This window comes from Ornithodoros turicata, chromosome 6 (genome assembly GCF_037126465.1).
Source record: "Ornithodoros turicata isolate Travis chromosome 6, ASM3712646v1, whole genome shotgun sequence".
NCBI lineage: Eukaryota > Metazoa > Arthropoda > Arachnida > Ixodida > Argasidae > Ornithodoros > Ornithodoros turicata.
Window position 1 is genome coordinate 55529835 of NC_088206.1, and position 23506 is coordinate 55553340.

The 23506-nt window shown below is 42.7% G+C and overlaps 1 protein-coding gene across 5 annotated transcripts in view; it reads left to right on the forward strand.

Moving 5' to 3' along the window:
• The window catches only part of LOC135396752 (kinesin light chain-like), a 49678-nt gene extending 30766 nt beyond the window's left edge, over positions 1-18912 (forward strand). For 2 of the 5 annotated variants that reach the window (XM_064627903.1, XM_064627902.1), the window contains exons 7-12: positions 1194-1354; positions 3778-3886; positions 3959-4099; positions 13304-13431; positions 15245-15290; positions 17184-18912. In XM_064627903.1, the coding sequence (XP_064483973.1) occupies positions 1194-1354; positions 3778-3886; positions 3959-4099; positions 13304-13431; positions 15245-15290; positions 17184-17261 (663 nt within the window). In that variant the 3' untranslated portion in view covers positions 17262-18912. Of the gene's footprint in view, positions 1-1193; positions 1355-3777; positions 3887-3958; positions 4100-7719; positions 8799-9172; positions 11186-13303; positions 13432-15244; positions 15291-17183 lie in introns of those variants that run through there. The other 3 variants (XM_064627907.1, XM_064627905.1, XM_064627906.1) reach the window with 3 other exon arrangements.
• Positions 18913-23506: the final 4594 nt, after the last annotated feature.

Here is a 23506-nt window from a genome sequence, read left to right on the forward strand (position 1 = left end):
ACCTTCCGCTTCAACGACACTTCATGATACAGTCTTCGCTGTATTGTGCAAACAAGTCATAAACCGGCAATACAACGTGCGAAAATCCGTCACACACGACGGGACGTCCGTAAAAAACATATGGTGTGGGCCACGTGACTCGCGATGTCAATGCCAATGTGATCGGGCCGCCTCATACAGAGTTCCGTGTTTTTCTTACAACACGCCCCCGATTGTAACGCGCATGCAATTTTGAGTACCAATTTCCCCGGAAAAAGGTGCGCGTTAGAATCGTGCAAATACGGTATGCCATTCACTAAAAATTTGGACTGATTTCGTGGCTCCTAGAAGTCGGAAAAATTGGTCAGCGACTGTATTCCCCCAAAACACATCAATAGAAGCTCAGACACTGCTATCTGGGGCAGTCATGGTGAATAGTGTAACACAGAAGTTTATTTCTTTTATTAATAGCTGTACCTGCTCACTTACTTTTGTGCTTAGTAGCTGTACAGGGCCAGATCTCTGTTTGACATGAAGGCATGAAGACACAGGGCATTTTTTTTTATCCTTTACAGATTTTTTATTAAAAATCTATGAGAACAGGGTAGGCAGGTATTTTTGCAGTTGAGTTATACGGACGGACGGACATGCTCAAAGAAAGCATGTAACTACCAAATCATTAATGACATAAAATTCATTAATTAACTATTTATTTAGGGGATGTTGAGCAAAAGCGACGTAGCAGAATCAGAATCAGAAGCAGGCAATCCTTGTTGAAAGCCATTTTTTTTAAAGCCTTTTTTATAAAACTTCTGTAAAGGATAAAAAAATTACCGGTATATACATCTTTTTTAAATTGCTTAAGGAGCCCATCCTAAACATCAAGATATGGTGATAACAAAAGTACAGCTCCCGTCAACCTTAATAATAACACTGGAAAAAGTACGGTCTCGTTCCCGAGCGCGCTTACAGCAAACCTTGGGGCCATGAGGAAATCTTAATTGAACAAAATTATTGTGCTGGTTTAACGCAAAGATTTTGTTCACTTAACATTCCCCCAGTGCCTCTAGGGCGGCTGCTATCGCGCTCGGAATTTTTTATTTTTTTTTAGTGTTATTATTAACGTTGACAGGAGCTGTACAACCTGTGCTCCGTGCGTAAATTATCGTAAATCCTACTTGAGCAGTGACTGACTGATTTGTCGTGCTTTAAAGGTGCTGACACGTGCTCATGAACGTGAGTTTGGCAGCATTGGTGGTGAGAACAAACCCATCTGGCAATTGGCTGAGGAGAGAGAAGAGAATAAGAACAGGCAGAGGGAGAACGCTCCCTATGGGGAGTACGGTGGGTGGCACAAGGCTGCAAAGGTGGACAGGTGGGTGTGGAATGGAAGCTCCTGTGCAAAAACGTTTTGTTAAAACTACGCACATATAGTTACAGTTGTGTGAGTTTACTGCATGTATTAGAGCAGAAGTTTTCAAGAAGTAATACAGCAGTGTCTGGATTATACGAACCTCTCGGGGGATCACGGAAAATATTCGTATAATCCGAAGTTCGCATGATCAGAAACAAAGTAGATGAGTAAACCAAAGTTCAGGAGATGCATACTTGCTATGTACCATATTTACTTGTGTACAAGACGCACAATTTTTACCCCCAAAAAATTGCGCCATCGAGGGGTCCTTCTTGTTGACTGCGTGATTACAGCGTGATACGCTGGCTGGCGCTGCACGAAGCAATCTGGCTGTGGTACTAAAGTCTAGGTGCATTTAATGTGCTGGAAAGAAAATACCAGCATTTCGGCGCTCAAGGTAGGTTTAATACACGAGTGTTTGAACTTATTGTTGTCTCTCACGCAAGATCGATCTGTTGAAACTCGTGAGGCACCTAAAATCACACGCATGCTGTTTAGTCAGAGACGAATGAGAAGCGCCGCAGCCGAGTGGCTGAGTGCTGCATTGCTTCCGGTGCAGGCGTGGGAGGTGTGCACAGCATCTTGCTCTTTGTATCATGTAGCATTTGTCGTATAGGCAAGAAACTGCATAGTTTCACTGTGCTGTCATGCCTGACGTCACGCGTGAAACCATCATTCTCGACGGTAAAGCGTGGTTTCGAACGGCGTCATTCGTTGGCGCAGTAAAACCACGATCCTCGTCGATGTTGTACGGCTGTGTTCATCACACGTGATTGTTTCCGCGACGTTCGTGTTCAGCGCTTCTTACATTTCATGGCGATAATCTGCACGCGCGCCTCAAAACTTTGTCGCACCTATGCACGAGAGTCTCAAGCAAAATCGCTCCATGCGGGTTGGTCTTAAGGCTGTATGCGTCTTGCTATCATCTGTAACAACAGTTAGTGCAATTTCAAATGACTTTGTATAGCTTAATTGTAGTCTTAGTTGGCACTTTTAACATTGGCGGTCGCACAGCGCCGGAGTTGGAGAAACTATCTCAAAATATTGTCACGTCCTACTCCTTGATTATTAAACGATGAATAGATTATATTAAAACGCATTCGAGACTTGGGTTTTGGCTGTGCATGCAGTGGCACAGTGAACAGCGGTGTTCAGCTCAACGCCAACAAAATGTCGATATTTAACCGGAATTTCACCAAACTGTAGGCCTCACACGAACGTTCAGATTTCGTTGGCAATCCACTAAAGCCACGACTGTGCTGACGATGCATGAAGTGTACGGCAGTTTCGCGTTTCGCTGAGGTGGACTTTAAAATGGCGGTTGCACACAACTGTGTGCTAGTTTCGGTTCCGGTTACCGAACGTGTAGCGACGCATTCTCAGATAAGCGTACCTCGAAAGTTCTGCGCGTCGCTTTACAGCTCTTCTACAAAACATGTTCCTCACTGTTACCGCAAGGTACAAATTCCAGCGCGCAGTCCGCAACAGCTTTGTAATGAGCCGCTATGATATTCGAAAAAAATCGAATATTTGAACTTTTACGAATATTTGAAAACTTCTAATATCAATTTTTCGAATACGAATTGAGTATTGCAAATATTCAATTTGTATTCCAAATTTCGAATACAGTCAAACTCCTTTATAGCGAATACCTTTTTAACGAAAATACCACTACAGCAAATTTTTTTGCGGTCCCGCTGGAGCCCTATAGGTCCAATAATGGACATCCTTTTTAACGAAAATACCTTTACTGCAAATTTTTTTTGCTGTCCCCTGAGTTTCGTTGTAAAGAAGTTTGACTGTATTCGCACACCTCTACTCTTTAGCAAATGTGATGTCCCATCTTGTGGCATCTTGTGTAAAGCACGGTATTCTCTCTTTTCTTTTTCGTGTTTTTCAATATTTTTTATATAGTTAAGAATCAATCTCCTCAAGTGCTTTCAAAAGTAGCCTTGTGTGTACATACTGGGTCTCACCCGAGCTCGCTTATGTCTGTCGAGGGGTCAAGTAGTACATCTTCTGGCCCTACTAGTTGGAGTCATATAATGGGCACTGGAGATGGTTTCGTGACTTCCATGAAGTTAATTACGACTTGCCTGCACTGTACCTCAAATTGAAAGGGTGAAAATGAGTTATAACTTTATAACAATGACATTGTGGTAGTACTTGTTTAAGCACTCTAAAGGAGGGAGAAGGAGGCAGGTATACTTTATTTGCACTCGAACTAGGGAGGACTTGTAGACATTACTACCTCTCATGTGGCTCAGTGAACAAATTGATGACTAACAAAAAAACAAAGTTGTATTTTGGGGTGGATGCCAGTCGACGTGCTGTTTTGTATTTCAGGTTAGTGCACTAAATAAATAATGCATCTCTGCTCACAGTCCCACAGTAGCCACTACACTCAAGAACCTTGGTGCCCTGTATCGACGGCAGGGCAAATACGAGGCGGCCGAAACGCTTGAAGACTGTGCTCTCAGGGCGAGGAAAGAGGTGCGGGGGACACTTTGTGGACATTAAACTCTTCTATAGCACATTTACATTTCTCCTCACTGTGCTGTGCAGGCCTTGGAACAGCGCCACGGCAAGTCTATCCAGTATTTGGATTTTACCATGAAGGACAAGCGGGGAAAATCAGGGTCACGGAGGGGCTCGCGGGAGTCCCTCGACAGTGTAGCCTACGAGACGCAGCACGCCGCAGACGAAGTAAGTTATGTCTCTGCTTTGAATGGTGGTATTGTTACTGCATGAGGATACGCTCTGTCGAAGTTGAGTCAGTTTAGAGTTTATATGTAGAGCCCTCTGTCTTAGGGTTAAACCTGGTAAATACGATTTGCGCAGCATCGTCACTTCGGGTACAACCTGAATGACAGTGAAAACAAAGTTGCCGCAGTGTAAATTCAGTCTCAGATGCAGGCACTGGAGAATGCCAAGCACTGCACATGTACCAAAGCCGCTTTGCATCTAGTGTGGCATCTATCAAAGGCGCTTGCATCACATGCGAGATCTGCTCATCGTTTTATTTTCCACACAAAAATCTGCTCTTCCACCCAGTATCACCCGATTTTACCTTATTTTACAGCTCCTGAGATGAAACCTGAGTTCTACCTCCCCACCCCCTTCAATTTTCAACCTAAGATTTTCCTAATTGTCAGCCACCTAGCTGATGATGACATAGTCCGGCATGCTCAGTACTTTTAAGAAGCAGATAACCTGATAGGTTCAGCTCAGACAGCAAGCACTGCTTTGAACCATGAAAGGTCACATAGGCTTTTGCTGTGCTAAGGGTCTGTTGGAGCTTTGCAGTGGAGCACTTGACTTTTTGTGCTGCTGCCAAGATTTTGTTATATCTTGTCAGATGGATTTCATGCAGTTTTTAGCAAAATTAATAAACAGCACAGAATGTGCACTTTCAACTTTTTATTCATCTGACATATTTACGTTAGGATTATTTGTACATTTTAAGTGACTTTAAATCATTTACAGTGTATTCAATGTAATAATTTAACCAAGCTAAAGAGCTGTCACTATACTCGGAGCCTAAAACGCAGTCCAACCTTTGCTCTAGAAGTTTTGGTTTTCAACTTCAGACTCTAGAAATGGAGGAACAAAATCTGGTAGAATATTTTTGACACAGAATTAACTGTACAAAGCATATTCGTATGCTCAAGATATTCTGCTCATTGTAGCCAGTCTTTAACAGCTTTTTTTTACATTCTGGATGGAGAGACTGTGTAGTCTGTATCTAGTGAAGAATGACTGATGTGTTCTACTTGCCAGCAATAGAGTAACATTACGCAAAGCAATTACTCTGTCACGAAGAAGTACAAAATACAAATTACCATCAGAAAAAAAGAGTGGCACACTGGCAATTACAAACTGACACAAACAACGACTGACGCACTAATGACTAAAATGTGGCACGTGCTAATGTGTTCTGTTTCATGGTTTCATTATTTTCTGGCTGAGCAATGTTCCATTTGTTCAGGCATACAACTACTAATCAGAACAGTACAAAACAACAAACAGTAATACTCAGCAATAATGTCTTATAATTTGAATTTTGTGTGCTAGATGTTCAAACAAAAGTTCACTTACATCTTGTCGAGGACATGCACACTGTACATTTCTGCCACTTTAGCAGGGTTAAGGGTCAAGCCCACTTGTAGGAGACATGATCATCGCACGTCATCTAAGTGTATATAATGTGAATTTTCCATAAAGTATCTAGAAATGTTAAGTCAAATCATAGTCAGCTATGCATAACATTAAATTCCACAGTGCCCTCCTGCTGCTGAAAAGTGGACCGGATCATTTAGTGTACCAAACCAGCTTGTTTAGTACAGATGCCTATTAACTTGCAGCCCTGGTGCATAAACGCTACCCATGTGACATTATGCATTGGCTAATGCACACATGGTCACTGGCTAAGGTTAAAACATACATTTACAGACGTTCATTCTGTGTGAGTGAGGTTAGTTGTTGAAATAGATGTTGCAAAAGTTTAGCAGCCTTCTTCGCCAATAAGCTTGTTTGCGTTATGAGTCTCAAAATGGATTTGACCTTCTTACCCGAAGAATTTGTAAAAGTACTAAATGCAAATTTGAATTTTCTTTAAATAGTGTTAAAAATGGACAACAATTTGTGCGAGACCTTTAATTATGAATATCCAGATGTGGCTGCCTGTTTCAGGCACACATTGCATGCATACTAAACTTGCATAGCACTACAACCTTGTCACAGCTGTAATGTGTGAAGCTGCTTATTAACAGAGTTCCTCAGTGTGCTAACAAATGTTACTTGTGTGTTGTGTTATGAGACAGGACTGAAAACATGCCCTGTCCTTAATATTCATTACCCATACATTTAACTTTATGTGGACATTTGCTCCAAAATCTGCTTCATCAAGGTAGGTAAGGTTATCTCTGTTGGTCACTAGAAGCACCCGCTCAGCCACTACTTTTAATTTACTGCTTCATAAAATATAAACTTTGGGAAAACTAAGTGGTTCAGAACCTTTTTCCTTGTCGACAGTCACCGTTCTTCTGTATTTGTCGTACCTTCTGCTGACTAACATGAGCAAAAGGTTGCACACCTAAGGACTAGGTAGTTGCATTGAGCCTTATTTCGGCTGGCCGGGCACGTTTGCTGCCCCCACTCTGCTGGTCTGCCTCCTTGCCCTTTCCCTTGTTTTGTCCACCCTCCTCTCTGTCAGACTTGTTGTCGTTTGCTGCCATTTTCCAAAATTCTAGTAATCAGCTTTTTTTCTTTTTTCTCTGTCTGCATTGCTATTGAGTCACTTTTATGGTCTTGTCTCACAGTGTAACTCTGCGTGACTGACTCATGCTTGCTGAGCCTACTGTTAAACAACACAGTCAGGAAGTTGAAACACAAGATTACTGAGTTTACTGAAGTGATTTACCTGACACCTAATGTCTACAAGTGTTGTAAGTCTCGCATTGGCTGCAAATGCTGTACAACAAGAGATGTGATTTGTGGGTCAAGGGACATTCAGACTTTTTTTTTTCTGGATGTCACTGCAAGGTTATCACTGGGTGAGCTGCATCCAGTTCAAAGGGGGGTGCAATGAGGTGCGCCTGAACCTCTCCTGTGTAGAAAGTGCAATGAAATTGTTTTGTTTTTTTTTTTTTGTTTTTTTTGCTGTGGGCCTCTTTCCTAATTGCTTATGCACAAACATGTGGTCAACTCACGTGAAACACCTCTCTCCAGATGTGATGCACGCTCAGGAGAGAGGACACTGCAACAGCTCGACTGGTTTCGCGGATGGGTACTTTACATGTGATTTGGTTTGGCGCACAAGCAGAATGGTTCCTTAAAGAGCCACCAGGCTTTGACATGCTTAGGGAACAGGTCCATTGAAAAATGAAATCCAGAATGAGGCACAAATTGGTAGCAATACTATGTGCATACAGAAACAAGTGAGTGGGCATAGCTCGTTTTGATGTGTGGGAGAGCCATTGTTGCACATCCTAATTGTTTAATCAGTGTCGTTATCCAGTGTTTTCTACTTTTCTATGTCGCATGAGAGTCTTGTTTTCAATGTTATAATATGTGAAAAACTTCTGCCTCCAAATGATTCTGGTGGCATTTGTGCCTCAGTTTATGTAATGCTTTCGCCTTATCTCCAATTATGCTTGTTTGTTGGCCTGATTCACTGATTCTCTTGTTTTGTTTTTTCTCTCTCCTTCCCACTCCCGTTTCTTTCTACCTAATGCATCACTTCTGGCACCTTGTGCTAAACAAAAAAATCTTCTTTGTTTTATCATTTGCTGTTTATTTCCTTTGTTTGTTTCGTGACACACCAGCCATTGTTCAGTGCCCCTTCCAGCGCTGGTGGCGGCGGACCGATCAATCCAAAACCACCGGACCACCATCACCAGTCTGCCGGACCCACCCCGGGGATTAAAACCAAACTTTTTAATGCTCTTGGTTTTCATTCGTCGTCATCACCATCGTCTTAGCATCGTATACATCTGTAACTATGTGTTATGTTTATGCTATCAAGCTGCTTCTCTCCTCCTTTCCCAGAGCAGTTGCATAAGAATGGCAACAATCTTTGCTGTTACATGTCACATTCTCACTGTCTGCCACTTTTCTTTTTTTTTCCTTTTTTTTTCTTCAGTCACCCTTAAAAACTCTCAAAGTACACACTTAATGGTGTATATTGCCTGAAGACATACTGTGAGGGGCTACTCTATTGCTTGAAAAAGGTCCACGAAAATTGCTTGCGATGCTGATCATGTGGCCAACAAAAATGTCTTTTTTTTTTCTTTTGCTCATCAACTGGTTGCAAAAATGGCCTGCCACAAAATTCACGTTTTTGGCTCAGCGAATAATGGGAATGCAGCAACATGGCTTATTTGCTTGTAATGTTTGTCTTCAACTTAGGCTAGGAAAAAAAAAAGAAAAGAAAAAAAGGGAGTGTTACAGTGTTCTATTAGCAGCACTAAACTAAGGCAGTCCTCGAAATATTGTCTTTGTGAAATGGGGGTACTGAACGCCTGGTCTTATGGAGTTGTATGCTTTTATTGGGTGCTCGTGAGTCTCATCTCATGTTCCTGGAAGTTGCGCACGCAGCAAAAAGCAGTCTGATGACCTGTAAGATCTCACATGCTCTACAAAGGTTGTCTTTGAAACGTCTTCCAAAAGACATAAGGGTCAGCGTGCATCCAATACTATAATTGGATTTCTTGATAGCTCCTATGTCATTTTTATTGTCATGTTATATCTTCGTGTGTATGTGCAAAGTTTGTAAAGCACACGTGATTATGGTTGTGGTGGGCTTGAAATTTCACAGCACTGAAAGGAAGTTCTACCATATTGAAGCATGTGCACTGGTGCTTGTTTTGTCAAGGTTGTTGAAACAGGCTTTTTCCGTATGCCACATTGCCGCCCTCATTGGTATGTTACAACCCCTCTATTGGTATGTCACAACCCCTGTATTGGTATTAATGCCATGCATGCAAAAATTAAGGTTGGTTATGGGTCGGACAGACAAAATTTCGGACATGGTTTTTACGATAAGTAACGACACATTAGTAGGAATTTAAAAACAGTGCGAGATTTACTCATTCTAAGGCTCACTTACCAAGGTGTTGACTTTTCCCTTGTTTTGGTAATGAGTGGCAAAAAAGAAAAAAGTATTAGTAAAGTAAAAAAAGTATCAACCAGTAGGACTTTGTGCTCTGTGTCACCACCTTCCAGTCTTGTAGTTTTGGTATCAAGAGTCTGATGAGAGCTTTAACCTTCACGTATCAGGTGTTGTGGCATGGCAGATATTTGGAACGGTCATTCACGCCACAGTCAGAGTCTTCAACCTGTTCAGGTTCATCACATCGCTCATCACGCCACTCGTCAAGCAGTGGGTTCAGGTGATTCACCCACTGTCGCTGGCAAGGAACTGTCAGCTGCCGCATGGCTAGTATATGTTGATGCACTTGGATTTCAACAATGAAGTGTTCATCTTAACCCTTAAGTGTCTTTGAATGTGTACGCCTTGTTATCACTGCATGTTGTGGAATGCAGATGAGTCTCTGAGGATGTTTTTATAATTACAAGTTTTAGAGCAGCATATGTAAATACTATTTGCAAAAATGGTGGTGTGAGTTCAGTGTTTCAACAGGAAAGTACTTCCTGTCATTTATTTACTGTTGTTTATATCGTTACCAAAAGTAGAATTCTTTGCTACAGAATTACAGCTTTCAAAATTATGCCTTAATGGATGCCCCACGGGAATACTAGATAGTACTTTATCTGCAACACGTATGTCTTCCATGTAAACAAATTCAGCACGCTAGTGGACAACACAAACATCTTTACGTGCAGTAACAGAAATGGAGTACTGATATAGAAAGAAAAAGAAGGTTCACTTGCAATCTGTCTTCAAGCATTGAGTCTTCATATTCCCAGCACTGATATCTTCTCAGTCGCGACACTTATCAATCTGATCTTCCAGTGCTACATATATACATGTGCAAAGAATCTTCATATGCACGAGGTATATCGTAAGGACTATTTCTGTTCACTATATCTTCAGCCAACTTTTGTACATTTTATGTGCCTTTGCTGGAACTGTTTTTTTTTTTTTTTTTGCTCTGCTATTCCTGCTGTCCTGCATTTTTGTTTTCTGTTTTTTGTTTGTTTGTTTCCACAAGCTTTTGTCCTCACCTTTTTTTCTACAAGTCTTTTTAACTGTTTTGTGTGCTGTGAAGATGGTTTTCTTCCTGTACTTGAGTTTTGATTGTAGCCCCTTTTTAATACATTTATCAGGGGATGGGAGCAGATTTTGCAGTTTGGAGGCAAGCAATTTAAAATGAGACTGTGATATATATTATATTATGCAGTGCGGCACATTGACCGCAGTACCTTTTGTCGTTGCTAAAATATGTGTGACCAGATTCTCTCTTCTTTTTTTTTTTTTTTTTTAGGCTTAGGAAAAGTTTTGTGAGCGCTAGCTAACCAAATATGAAGAGGCCAGGACTTACGTTTAGTAGCGTGCTACACATTCCCCCATATCATCTTACGTGAAACGTATGCTCGCTGGCATGCACCAGACGAGGACAGAGGTTTATTTCCACACAAGTCAGGCAGACGTGTTTGTTGCAGTCTACTGGCCAATTAACTCCCAAGTATATACGAGCTGGCAAGCTTGATGCAGCTAGGCTTAGCTTCGAAACTGATGTGGCTACCCTTGCTTGAGGTAAACTTTTTTGAAGGATGTGTAAGGAGCGGACAGTCTGAAATGCTTTTTCATTTTCGCTTATACAGTGTCTTGTTTAGTGCTTAATTTATTATTGTTGAAATGAAGCTCGATTTAATATATGGTAGAATATGGTCTCGCATAAATAGGGGGCTGATTACATAGACTATCAGCGTCCTGTGTGCATGTCAGTCCTGATTACAATTAGATTGCTTTTAGTTCAAGTTGCCTCCAGCCAGCATTGCTATTTTGATGTTTTCTGTCACCCTTTAGAGCTATTCCTTCTGCAGTGTACTGCAGTCTCTGAGAAACGCTCCATTCTTTTCTTTTTTTTTTTAGAACATTAGTTTACAGGCATGTAACATTTGCATGGATAGGTTCTTTATGGACGTAGCTCATATTAGTCGGAACATGTCAGCATTGTAAACGACTCTACATAGGGGATTATATACACAACATCTTGCAGTCGCATGCATATGTTCAGGATACTCGCAAGTCTGTTTAGGAGATATTGAATTGTTACTGTTCTGTTTTAATACTGCAGATGTCAAATAAAGGTACTGGTCTTTTCATTGGGTTCTTTACAATTAATTTCCTCTGCAAAAAGTAAACTTGCTTTCTTTATTTCATTTTTTTTACTCAGTAGGAGCATGTTTTCAGTCCTGATACACGTTTGTCGCCATAAATTATGTGGCAGCTTTTATCTAGATGTAGAACATAAGCATCACAGCATACAGCTACTAGTGGACATTATCTCATACTCATCTCCACATCATACAGCATAATTTACTGTGTTTCACTGTTGTTCATTGCAATGTGTTAAGCCGTAACTTTGTTCGACAACTAGCAAGAGTAAAGGCAATCAATGTGGCCCTATGATCGAGCAGTGCTCCAATAATAGTTTCCCACTGGCATCTGTGTATGGCTTTCAGATTCCAAACATTATGCTTGCATCATATGATGAACTCATGGTTGCTGACAAAGTTGTGAGTACAGCAGCCAAAATGTGGTGTTTTAAATATTGTGGGCTGAATTCACAGCTTCGTACATCACCGCACCGAGCACAATCTCATGCATCATTCCCATAGTGGGAAAAAAATAAGGCTGTTTCGAGCACACAACATTGCACGAAGGATTAGTTACACGGCCCTAACCAATTGGTTCAAGTAACAAAATTGAAAAGGCAGTAACTTTACCTAAGTATGTTTGTGTTTTTTTAGAAGTCTGTTATGTGTGCCCCACAGAGCAGATTGCCAGGGTTAAAGCAAAAGAAAAATGTATTGCTGCAGCTAAACTTAGATACAGGCATCCTCATATGTGCCCAATTCTGTACTAATAAGAGATCAGTTTTAACTAACGAAAGATGGTGGGGGTTGTGAGCATGGAGACAACAGGAGACATGACAAATGAGGTATAATTAAAAGCAAGATAACTGCCTAGAATTTCATTCAGGCTGCTTCTAATTTGTGTAAGTAATGTGGTGATTTCAATTAACGCTAAAATTTTAAATGAGGCAAAAAATGAAGGTATTGTGAAGCACTCGAGAGAACCTATAAATGCGCATTCTTTTAAAAGTTATCTTTTACTTTGAATTTCGAGGCCACACTTTACCTTTAGGTCTTCACCAAATTATTATATAGGATTACAAGCAACATTGTACCGAAGGAGGCTTCAGACTGATGCCACGTACAGAGCTGAAAATGCATTCCATGTGTGCACTGTCTGATGCCTATGGTGAAGTGACATTGACAGCAGGGATGGTGTGTAATGCCTTGTAGCACCTTCAAGAAGTTGTCAGCATCAGTCACTTACAAGGATTCAAAAAGTGTCTTGAACACGTGTCACAATTATAACTTCAGCGGTGTGTTTCTGCCTAATTTAACTGAGCAGCCAGTTAGTTTACTTCAGCATTAACCGTTAACTTCAATTTCCATGCCTTTTGACACCGGATTGCTATTTCGATTTTTAATAGATTTGGATTTTTTTTGTTAACTGCTAAACTTTCCTTATCGCATTGTGTTATGGACCTCCCAGAAGGATGCTTATTAAATTATGTTTGGGAACAGGCACATTGCTTTGCAACCCTTGTGATCTGCCCTGAAGAGGGTATACTGTACATGAGACTACACCAGAAGACTGCTTTGTTTACAGTTATTTTCTAGTATTCCGTAGTGCTCATCATATGCACAATATGACATCCTGCCATGACAAATTCTAAAGTTTGAAAAGACTACAGACGACTCGAAACACCTTGTTTGATATCTCACGGGCACATGCACCAACATTTCGCACGCATGTTCATTAATTCACCTATACGCAACCGATGTCCTGTATGCAGAAATAAGTGTACTCTTTCTACTCCACACATTGCTATGGTATTGCCATGAATGGAATTGCTAATTGTGGCAGCAGTGTTCAAAAGTAGGATTCATTCCTACAGTGTTGCAAAACTGTGCTTTTACTTTGCAAGACTCGTAGCCTAAACGTGTCATTCACAAGGCAGCAGAAGTGATGCACCCTTTTATATATATTTTTTTGTTTTGATTCCTCCCCCTTCGCATCTTCACTTCTTTTTTTACCTTCCTCCTTCCCAAACATTCCGCACCCATTGCCTTACCCATTCACACCTGCTTGACAATTTTTTTTTTTTTATTAAAAAATTGTCAAACGGTGTGTGTGTGGACCACCAGAGTGGGCGTTTGAAGCGTAGCAGCTCGCTTGGGAAACTGCGGGCCACCATTCGGCGGGGAAGCGCCAAGCTGGTTCAGAAGCTCAAGGGACAGGACTTGGTACCAGGTGACAGCGACCTAGCTGCCAGGTGGGTCTGCATGTGCTTAGGGCTCCTTGTTTTTGGGTGAAGTCCGGTACCACCTGGTTTAGCTCTGGGGAAGAGCAGTGGACAGATTTAGGGCTCCTACTTACGGTCTACACATACGGATTGGAGTCTTTTCAACGTTTTGTGGGGGCTGAAAAAACTGATAAGCATTTTTAGTTGGTTGGCGGCTGGTTGGCGGCAGACACATTTGAAAGTTATATTTGCTTGGTTCTAGATTGAGTTTTTGTTTCTGTTATACTACTGGTTACGGCTTACCTGAATCATTTCTCTTTCGGTCCTTTTGGCAACTTTTTCTCAGCTTTTCTTTTTTTTTTTTTTTCAAGTACCCATACCACATATTTATGGTACCCAATGTTTAATTATGGGAAGAGCACTTCATAGTTATGCTTAACATACTGAGTACTGGGCAAAGTGCTTTGAAATACTCGTCAACTACACCTTGTATCGCTCAGCATTTCACAGTTCGGTGGTGACTGGAAGTAATTATGTAAGTGATTGGCATTTTTAGCAAGTCTTTAGCAGACATTTCTGAGAAGTGCTAATTCTGAAACATGACTACCGTATTTTCCAGTGTATAATGCGAACGTAATACATTGTAAAAAGTGTCACGATGCAGCACTGCGCATCATCAAATGGTGTGCGTTATACATCTGAAAAACCTTGTTGTTTGCAACAAAATTTTTATCATAGCATGTGAAAGAAGTACAAAGTAAGCTGAAATGAAAGCATTAGTCCCGTGTAGTCGCTTCATTTCTTTCTTTTTTTTTTTTTCTATGGTAATTGAAAGCCAACTGTGCATTGCAAAATAAAATGGTCATTGCACTGACAACTTGAAATTCAAACACAAGTGACTGCGCTGCCTGTCACAGTGAATGGCTTATGCGAGTGTATTTTCGTATTCCCCGCTCTAAGCCGTTAAAGAACACTGTCTACATATCAAGCCGGTGAACATTGTATTTTATGCTGGTGAGGCAAATGTTCTAATGATTTTCTTGGTTGTATTGCCAGTTGGGTGCCCTTGTACTTGACAGGGAGTTACAGACCTAAAGTACTTTTAGCCCAGTACAAAGTACACTATTTGAAATAGACTTAAAGTAAAGCACTCTGCAATGTATCACTACTTAAAATACTCCCCATAACTGCCAGTAGGCCTACATTCCATGTCATTCACTGCAAAAGAGTATGTTTGAGAAAAGTTTCGTGTTTCCAAATCTGTTTCCAAGATTTTATAGTAGCTTTTCTGCCACATTTTAGGAAAAGGACTGAAAAGAGAAAGCCAGTAGCCTCAGTTTTGCATCAGTTCTTGTGTTGTATGTTCACAAAATTGAAATTTCATTTAATTTCTAGTTTCAGTGAAACAGCTCTGAGTTAGTTCCATTTGAATAAGGCTCCATGTTGGAACTATCTTATGCCAGCTGACCTTACCAACATTGATTGAGTGATTGATTAATTTGCATTATTGCTCATAGTTGGAAAATACAGTAGCACCCAAAGTTAGTAGCAAATTTTTAACGTGTTTATCCTGTTGTTTTCAAATATTACAATGAAACCAGATAATTAGCTTTCGAACACTGAAGCACAATAATGCCTGAAAATGAGGAGCCCTTCACAGATCTTGTACAAAGAAAAAAAAAAATGCATTGCATAAGTGTTGGGCTCAGGTGTCATCTACGTGAAGGAGGTAAGTATTGTACAGGTGGCCAGCATATAAATTGTTTTACAGGCGAAAAACAGCATTTGGTTGATTGTATTGGACAGGCTTTGCCTCACGTTTCTCTTCCATTTATTTCTTCAGAATGAAACGTGCTAGTTCCATGTCTACCCTCAGCTCCAATAATCAGGTACGCAATTATGTTTTCTGTTGCTCCAATGGAGCTATATCATAATCAGTAGCACAGTTTAGAGGTGTCTCTGTGTGTGATGTATGCTCCAAATTCAGTATTCAGTTTTGTATAAAATTCAGAAAATATCAATTTTGACTCCATCGAGCTTCACTCCATTCGGCTGTCAAACACGACAGGAAAAAACAAGGAAGTGTCCTGGCTATTTCACTTATCTTGGTAGTTTAACAGCCAAGACGAAGGCAGCATGTCCCTGAGCTTGGGGATAGGGCAACGGGACGAACAAACAAATCTACAGCACGGGACAAGACTCGTCTGTGAGCCTTGTCCTGTGTTGTACATTTGTTTGTTTGTCTCCTTGTCCCAACCCCAAACTCAGCGATATGTCGCCTACCTCATGTTTACACCAGCTAGCTTGCATAATCGTTTTTGTTATGTTTAACTGCCATATTCTTGCGCCGCCCTTGAGGACCCCCGCAGTCGAGTTCACTTCAAGGGGCCCCCCTCTTATTGCGTTGGTTAAACAGCTGTCTCTCCATTATACAGCCTGGAGAACTGCAGAGGCTGCGTGGTAGCTTCATTTGTAGCCCAGGCCTGGCCCGAGCCTGGAAAATTTCTAGGCTACGCGGCCCAGCCAGTCAACGACGTAGTAGGCTGCTCTAGCCCAGCCCAGGCCCGCCAAAAGAAGGCTTTACCTGGCCCGGGTTTTTGGGTAACCCCATGCCACTGCTGTGCTCTAGAACAATCTTAGTGTCTTCTCTTAATCTAACAATGTATCCCACAAACTCGACAACAGTGCCACCATTGTCGTCCGCCCTGCTCGAAGCTCACTCCAGACACTGATTGGCTGCTGGAGGGCAGTTGAGCGCATCCTTGAGTGGAGGGAATGGCAAGGGAAGACCATAGCTCTGCATTTCGGGCCTTGAAACTCACAATCACATTCATCTGATAAGGCGTGAGTTCAGGCCCGGCAACGACCTCACGTGAAGGTCGACACGGCGTATCGGTGAGCTCGATCGTGCCCATATTAGTGCACTCACTGGATAACATCACACTTGTAAACGGAGAAGCTGTGATGTTATCTGGTGAGTTTGTTAATATGTGGCATGGATCAAGCTCACCGATACTCACCAATACGCCAATGTCGACCTTCACATGAGTTCATAGCCGGGTCTGAGCTCATGCCTTATCCGATGATTGTGATCGTGAGTTGCGAGGTCCGAAATATGGGGAAGACACTGTGGTAGAGTGCACTTTGTGAATCAAATAGAGGGCCCCTCGGAGTGTTATATGCCCTAGGGTAGAGCACTGCACTGGCCGCATTCTTAGGCCAGGCCTTCCTTTGATTTACCCGCCTGGTTCTGGCCCGACGGGTCCATACGAGGCCCGAGCCCAGCCCGGGCCCAAGAAATGTATAGGCTACATGGCCCAGCCCGGCACAATGTAGCTGACTGTTGACTGTGGCTAACAGTGGGTAACACAGGTTCCAACCAGACCTAGGCCCTGCCCCACCTACTGGCCGGGCTCTCAGATAAGCCCATGCAGTGCTCTACCCCAGGGATCCTTGAGTGAGGTAGAGCACTGCTGGGGTAGAGATCCCTGGGGCCTCTACCCCAGGGGCTCTACCCCAGGGACCCCGAGGGCAGAAACTGAGCGCCCCTCGAAGGAGCAGTGGTTCTCTAGGGGTTCCCAAGGGCAGATCATGACAACGGCATTAATAGTTTATGCAGAAAGTTTTGAGCTCTATGGGAAGACATTGCTAAAGGCTTTTTGTGTCGTACATATGGAAAAGTGTACATGTTCTTGATAGAGGAGGTTGATAATTGTCTGATGAGCTGCAACATTAGCTAAGCATACATTTATATTGTGTTTTGCCAATAAATTGTTCCACAGGCCAAGAGTAACCTGCTGAACATGAGACCCTGCACGACAAGCTCGGATCAGCTGCGGACAACAAAGGAAGGCCTCTAAAAATGGACAGCAACACAAACAACAGACACGACACTTTGTAATTTTCAACACACAATGACACACACACTCCTTTGGTCACATTCTCGGCTGTAGCATATTGCACAGACCAAAAATTGAGATCCAGTGTTAGGCCCATAATGTCAAACCGGGTGTGTACTTACCAGAATTAATGGCACGTGCAAGCTGTTCCAATTATGTTGCAAACACAAACAAAGGATACACAAAGAGCAGCATCCCGTGAGCAACCTTGAAACGCTCCTCAGCGTGTTAGCATGACTATGTTTGGCCTCAGAATGGTACTTTATGCCGAGTGCTATTTATTTGATTGTTGTTTTAGTGTTTAACCTGACATGAAAGTTGAATGTGCAGCTTGTCACAGCTTTGTTGTCAGATGTATCACCTGTGTTCTTTCTAAAGCGAAGCACGCTAATCATTTTAAAGGAGTAGAGAAACGACCTTCCAAAGTCCTCAGTAATGCACTCGTAAAGTGTGGGGATTTGTCTCCTAAACACACTTAATGGCATCCTGTGCTAATGCACAGAGGATATGACACACCGAAAGTCTGAGAAGTCTGACAAGGAGGCCCTGTCGCTCTCTGAGGCACACCTCTTGTATTTCCATGGTAACCAGTTGCAGCTCTTTGCGCATTCAGTGCCACGTCCAATATTTGTCGGTGAAACTACGTTTTTGTAAATCTTAAAGTAGCCATCCTGAGAGTCCACTGGAGGAATGTAAGATCTTGCAGACACAAACTTTGAACCACAATCCAAAATGGAGTGTGTTAAATATGATTACTTGCTGGTCGTTTCTCAACTCCTTTATGCAAGTGTTGTGAACGGGAAAAATCGTAAGATATCAACCATTGCCATCAACTTATCAGACGGATGAAAATCAGACTTTGAAATGCTGCGAAGACCAGTGTGGCCTGTATAAATAACATTCCTTCACCTTTGTATATTTTTCTTTTATTTATTTTTTAGTGCATTGGAATGTTTGGTATTTAATAACCATGCGGGTACTTCTGCATTAGCAGTTACTTTCGAGCTCCACTACAGTCGTTCAACAGCTGCATTGCATCAACTCCCTTAACGAAGGACTGCGACAACACACATTTTTTTCCCAGAAAATGTAGCTGTGTTGAAGCTCTCTATTGCGCCCATGATGGATTGTCAGGAAGGGCCTCGTATGAAAGGAAATAATTACGACATAATGTATTTCACATGCTCTAGGATACACGTGCTTCATGGGTATTCCATACAGTCCACCATGATGCGAGGTTAATGTTTTCTGGTCTCTGTGGCACCTTTTTGCAGGTTTGTTTGCAGCATTTGCAGAATAAAGAGATGACTTCACTGACGTTGCTACATGTTCATTGTGAAACATGCTGTAGCAAGCAGAGCTTGGCAGCATGCTTTTGCACTGAATTTTATCTTCAATAGCGGCTATTTTACATCGGGTTACTTTTCAAGCCTGCAGTTGTTACATCAGTTATCAACAATTGTGTACATTTTCATTTTGCATCAATGCTGCTGTGGGGTTTGAGATTGCTTTATTTATGACTGTGACAGTACTGAATTATAAATAAATGCTTGCCATTTTCTTTGGATTACTGTTGACATGCTTCAGTGAAAATAAAGTGTTTCTGCATATAGCGGTGATGAAACCACGTGTTTACCCATATATTTCACAGTCTATGATGTCACATAATCGAAAGCTTCACCAGAAAAGAGAAAGTATATTATTTTCTTTGTGTACCATTGGCCCTGTTGTCTCTCGGCCTGTTCCTTAAGGCCAAAACTTTTGCCTGCCCTGGTGTGCAGGATATTATGGGAGCTGTTGTGAAGCCGGAACAGCCGGTCTTCTTCTGATGTGAGGCAACGAAGAATTGTTGCTGAGCTTCTGCATAATCAGTTTGTAAATTTTTATTTCCACGGGTAGCGCATTGTGAGGTTTACTGAGGAGTGGGAGAGCGCGGGTTACGTGGCTATCCCGACGAGGACGTCAGGGAAACTTCATGCGAACTGATTTACCGAGGTGTGGGGTTGGGCGCTAACACGTGGCCATCTTTGCGAGAACGTCACGGAAACGTTGTGCGAGCTGATTTACCGATGAGGAGGTGTTGGATAGGGCGCTAACACGTGGTCATCCTGGTGAGGACGTAAGGAAACGTCATCCGAGCTAATTCCCCGATTTACTGAGGAGGCGGTGGTGGGGAGCGTGCTGACACTTGGCCCTCCTGGCGAGGAAGTCACTGAAACGTCACGCGAGCTCATTTACCGAAGAGGAGCGGGGGAGGGCGCTGGTACGTGGCCGTCCTGGAGAGGACGTCACGGAAACGTCACACATGAAAGAACTGATGTTCTGAGGCTGGAACAACGTAGAAGGGACAAATACATACAAAGTCTCAATTTGCCTAAGAAATTAACGACACACAAGCGTCAACGTCATGCGAGCTGATTTGCCGAGGAGGCGGAGTGTCGTCTGTGATTTCCCTGTATTTTATTTTGTTATTTTGCACTTTCTTCGTCAGTACTGTGTGAACTTTCTCAAACTATGGATTCTATGGCAGCTATTACTGTTAGGCCCTGCCACGTCTCCCTCCATTTTTTGCCCTGTCTTGGATTGGATGATCTGGATTGTTAGAGACTGTATCAAATTATTGAGACCTGAATGCTGAGCGCTGGGTACAGTGTGTTCTAATTATTATGAGAGGTTGTCTACAGTATCCTAATATGGCTCTACGTAGCTTTGATTGCTCATTTTAGCTATCGCTTAATCTTTGGCAGCGATGACGCAAACTAAAAACTGAAGTCGAGAGGTCTTTACTGCGCCTTCGCCAATTTTTGGAACATTTCATGTCCAGACTACATCTTCACAATGACACCGAACTCAAGCCTTGAATTTTCGAACTGTTCGGGTGAAATCCGGACAGGTAGCAACCCTAAGTGCGACGATAACGAAACGAAGCCTGAGGGGAACTCTCCGGATCGGGTCCGAAGCATTCAAAACTCGCGCGCCGAAGTCACGTGACCGTCTTCTTCGTGACCGAAAAGGTTCTCCCCGCGCAGGCGCTTCGTAGTACTCCTTCGTCCCCCTAGGTGGCCTAGCCAGAAAAATGACGCGCGGCACGGGAGACACGCGCCGTGCGCAGAACCACATACCATAACTTGCTAAGTTCGGATTCTGTTCTTGACGTAGCAATAGCACTACGCGGGCAGCGTAATTCCAAAACACTACCCTGTACAACGGATCGCGCTTTGTCTAGCTTTAGCGGGCGATAGCTGATCGTCTGGCAACCTGCGTTACCATGGCCACGCAGAGACGCTACTGCATTTCCACCGGTTTCAAATATCGATGGAGCAAGCAGATATCTTTTCGAGTTGATGTCTCGTCGTCAGCGATACTTTTTTAGACTGTTCTGTTTTTGTTTCGTTCTTATTTAGTACCTACGATTATACCAATAACGTCAGAAACATAAAGCGGAGCACCCAGTGGGAAAAATTTCATGTAATTTGTAATTTCATGGCTCAACTTCCTGTCGTACGATATGTTGAACTATGAACCATGCAAGGTATCAGCTGAGACATCGTATCAAGAGACGTAGTGGTAGCGTATAATGACGAACAATGGTCCACAACTTCTGGCTTAGAGCTTGGGAACTGTTATGGTCTTTTTATTTACTATATTTTTGCTGCTACGTCAGCACGAACAGCCGGCTTCCGGTTTTCGGTGTTTACAATTTTTGAGACCTCTCGAAGCACGGTAAAAATGAATGCCAAATCAAATTACAGCAGCACAAGATTGAATTGACTTACAACAACATAATAAAATAACAAGATACCTTCTCTTTGTCACTTATCTTTGCTCTGTCTTGTAACGCATCGGAAAATATAAACACTGAAAACAAGAAAGCTTAGCTGATTGCGTTTTTTTCTTCTTCTTGTTCCGTTTAAATACAAATAGACTAGGTGCTATGTGTAGGAAACTGAACATGTTCGCTGACCGAATTCCAGCTTGTGATACTTATAAATATGCGACGAGCAGTGTGAGAGTAGTGGGCGCGTTGTACACACAATTATATCTTAGACATACTCAGCAATTAGTTGCTATAGCGCAATACTGAAACATACGTCGGCGCTTTTCACGGACAGACCGAGAGGTGACACCCTTTATATGGTGCACCACTCTCAACTGGAAATTAAAACTGCCACATATGTGCCCTTTGTGTGATATGAAATTATTTTCATAACTAAAGAAAGCATCCACTTTGCGTTCTGATTCTGTTTTTCTGGCCATGCATGTACCTCCCATTTACGCTAGCAGTGTGCCTGAATGATATCACAGTCTTATGTGCACTTCACGCCTATAAAATTGAGAAATGTATTCACGATTCCCGGAATGTTGCTATCATCTCAGTTCGATGGAAATCATCACAGTATAAGCACCACGAGTCTTCGCAGCTCCGCTGGCTCTGCTTTCGTGCCAAACGCACGACACATTTTTCTCACAGTTCAATTCAAATAATGATGAACATGAAAAGGCTGCCTTCGTCGACGGCCTATGCATGGCTTGTATCCTACCTCAAGAGTACCAAGCCATTAAAACTGGCTGACCACTCTCTCCCCATACCAAGAAGTAGTATCCTTCTTTTCTTCGTGAATCACAGGTCCTGATTTAACACAATCAGTTCACTTGGGAAGCACCACGCAGCCAACATCTGCAATTTAACACAGCTTATAGAAAGTTAGGTCATATCTTTCCGTCTTTCGTTCGTTTGGCTCATGCCAGTGCACAGTTGTTTTCGTCATGACTTCTACTGGCTTTTGGAACATTTGTGCAACGACAGAGAGCGCAACAACAATTGAAAACGGTGGCGTGAAAACACATTACAGTGCCAGGAATGAGCTATGAGCGGCGTACAGATGTGGACAGATGGAGAGAGAACAGCAGGAAGGAGTGTGGGACAGGGGGATTGGTGTGCGTCCCTGGGCTGATTTCAAGGGAACTGTGCCGACATTCGTCTGGAAACTCGAAACACAAAGTAATGGTGGTTGCACAGGTGCAACAAAACAAACGTATGCTTTTTTCCCAAAACGACTGCGGATCCTCATATCTCTCAAGCTTTCTCTGTAGAACAGTCTCGTATGCTGTCACAGCTTCCGCACAGAAGAAAGCTATCTCCTACACAATGAGCAACCATATCGCACAACAAGAGGTACGGTACCAAGAGGATCCGAACTCAGAGGTTTCACATATGGCGCGGGGGGGGGGGGGGGGCGTATGAAGATTCTTAAAAGGTGGATGGATGGTTTGGCATCCCTGGCGGGCCTCTTTGTAACGAGGGTCCAGCTCCAGCGGAGCGGACATGCAGTAAGAAATAAAAAGTTCACAAGACTGCAAAGAATACACTGCTTCTTCCACTCAGTCTGCCTCTGTTGTCACAGTCTCTTGTCCGGTAGATCGTCGTGTCTTTTGAAACCAACTTCTTAGTCTTCTTTTCGTTTCCCTGACTTCCGTTTCCGGTTCGTCGCCGTCGTCTGCGGTGAAACCCAGTGCATTTTCGAGCGAGCACAATCGTCGAGTTCCCAACCCCTCACATTCGAGAATTACATGCCTAATATTTTCCGGTGCTTTATCCTTGCAAAGCTGACATCGTTCCTCTTTGTCTTCGTACTTACTCCTCAGTACCCTGGTTCGGAGCATTCCCGATCTCGCGTCGAATAGTAGCCCGCTCTCCAGTGTGTTGTCATAGAGGTGTGCCTCGTTTCTTATGGATGATTTTGCAGTTCGGTATAGTTCCAATGATGGTTTCTTCTCCATTTTTCTTTGCCACTCCTAAGTTTTCTTTTCCGTGATTCGTTTTCGTATTTCCGCGTGTGAGGGATTAGCCGAATTTCCGTTGATGAGCATTGTCGTTATTCCGTATCTGTCTGAGAGTTTCTTTGTTCTTGATTTCCAATTCGTTGTTAATCCCATGAGGTGGATGGTTTTATATATTATCTTCGGCCACCTGCCTCGACTCAACGCTCCGCCTCGACTCCAACGAGTGGAGGAAAGTGGCGCTGCTCCACTCGAAGAGCGCATGCGTTTCATGAACCCGCTTCGGGGATTCCTCCGCCAAGGCGCTCCTCGAGAAACCGTCCTCGAATAAAGCTGTAGTCTCGTCCCCAGCCGTCTTTCGGGACCACTCGAAAATGTTAATTATCGTGCTTAAAACACACTTATGGCATGAATAATAAATGTAA